The 1,758-nt window shown below is 43.9% G+C and overlaps 1 protein-coding gene across 1 annotated transcript in view; it reads right to left on the bottom strand.

Annotated features, from left to right (window-relative positions):
• Positions 1–1,708, bottom strand: part of TTBK2 (tau tubulin kinase 2) — a 105,149-nt gene extending 103,441 nt beyond the window's left edge. The window contains exon 1 of the mRNA XM_008587607.1: positions 1,657–1,708. Within this exon, the coding sequence (XP_008585829.1) occupies positions 1,657–1,708 (52 nt within the window). The remainder of the gene's footprint in view (positions 1–1,656) is intronic.
• Between the last annotated feature and the right edge of the window lie 50 nt (positions 1,709–1,758).

Here is a 1,758-nt window from a genome sequence, read left to right as displayed (position 1 = left end):
CTGGGTTTGAGTCTCTCTCTGCTGAGTTTGCATGTTAGCATCGATAGAGTGGACACATCAGTGATTCATCTTGCAAGCTTGGGCACATCCCTTCACCTCTCTGACCTTGGATTTCTCCACTTTAAAATGAGGGGCAGAGTAGAGGGTAAGAGGGTGGAAGGCACTTTGGAACAGGCAGACAACTAAAAAGGTATTGGTTACCATCATTCTCGGGTCAGGAGTGGACTCCTGGTTTCCTGTTTTGTCCCAAATGAAGTTCCAACAGTGGTACCCCAAGGGCCAGTGTGTGAATGTATTCCCCGCACTGCAGCTCCCAGACTTCCAGCCCTAATTCTGCTGCCCGATTACCCCTGGCCAACCTGTGCCCCAGAGATGCAAGGTAATTTGAATAACTCTTTAGGCCAAACATCATTGGAGTACCAAGCTGTAGGCCAAACATCAGCAGTACCACGCTGACCAGGAGTGATGTTTTGGGTCATCTACTGCTTCTGAATCATATAGACCCGTCACCATCCTTTCCACTAGCTTTGGTCATCAGGGGCACATGGAACTGTTACTAATATTGGAGACCCCGGACAGTGCTCACATCCAGTCAGCCCTTAGTAACCAGTTCCTTTTATTCTGATGGACATTTGAAGGAAAAGGCCTGAACTTTCAATAAAATCATTTGCTTTTTGCTGTCAAGCCCCTTCAGTTATTTCATTAGGGGAATGAAGCCAAAAGTCNCATTTGCTTTTTGCTGTCAAGCCCCTTCAGTTATTTCATTAGGGGAATGAAGCCAAAAGTCTTTTGTGACTTTTCCCCCTACAATATAGATGTGGGGGATAAAATATCTTTTGTGGTTTCTGTTAACATAAAGGAAGATTCCGGGCTTAAGCTAGAGTATAAAAGAAAATCAAAACTGAAGATTGGTTTCTGGATTCGACTAAAGTTTCTAATGCTGTTCAGCCACAGTCAAGCCAAAAGCTTTTGCTGCATGCACAGGCTGGTATAATAAATTGTGGGGCACTAAAAAAGGGGAGTTAATTAGGTAAATTGGATTAGATGTTATGCTACCTGTTTCCAAATACCATGGGACTTAATTTCTTATTTTTAATTGGACTTTTAAATCCTTATGCATGTAGACATGTAGATCATGGATAAATTAAGAGAAACAGAAATGAATACTCAGTATGCCAGCCACAATCAGAGAACATAGAAAAATACGTAACTGTGCCTTCAACCTCTACACCAGGGTTAGATTCGTGCCCCAGCCAAAGCTTCCTGGAAGTGTAGGGAAGCCAGCCCTTTCCCTGTACTTGTTATGATTTGCTTCTAGCATGTAGCTGGGCCAGGAGGACGTCTGTCAAGAAATGGGTGCTCAGTCCTCTGAGGCTCCCTCCCTGCTTCAGTCGGAAGGAAGGGAATTTTTCATATTTCTTCATTTAACTTGCTTGAGTCAATAACTTAGGTTTTCTGGTTCCCCCACACTCTACAAAAAAACAAAGCCTCTAACATTGACATTTATTGAGACTGGAAAGACGTGAAAGCCACCTTCCCTGATGTTTCTGCAGCCCTCCTGTTCTGTCCTGATTTCCCTCTTCAGACCCTTGTCCTTGGACATCCCGGAGCCTTCTCCCATCAGCCTTTTCTGTGTAGAACCTCTTATAAACTGACCTCCTTTAGCCTCCCCTCCATCGTGGTGAGGTGGCAGATCATCAGAAGTCATCGTGATAATGCTAGTATTTGCTGAGATATTAGTATTATCTATGTCTATCG

Source organism: Galeopterus variegatus, unplaced genomic scaffold (assembly GCF_000696425.1).
Source record: "Galeopterus variegatus unplaced genomic scaffold, G_variegatus-3.0.2 Scaffold4465, whole genome shotgun sequence".
NCBI lineage: Eukaryota > Metazoa > Chordata > Mammalia > Dermoptera > Cynocephalidae > Galeopterus > Galeopterus variegatus.
Note: the sequence above shows the minus strand (reverse complement) of the source record. Positions and strands in the feature narration are given on the sequence as shown.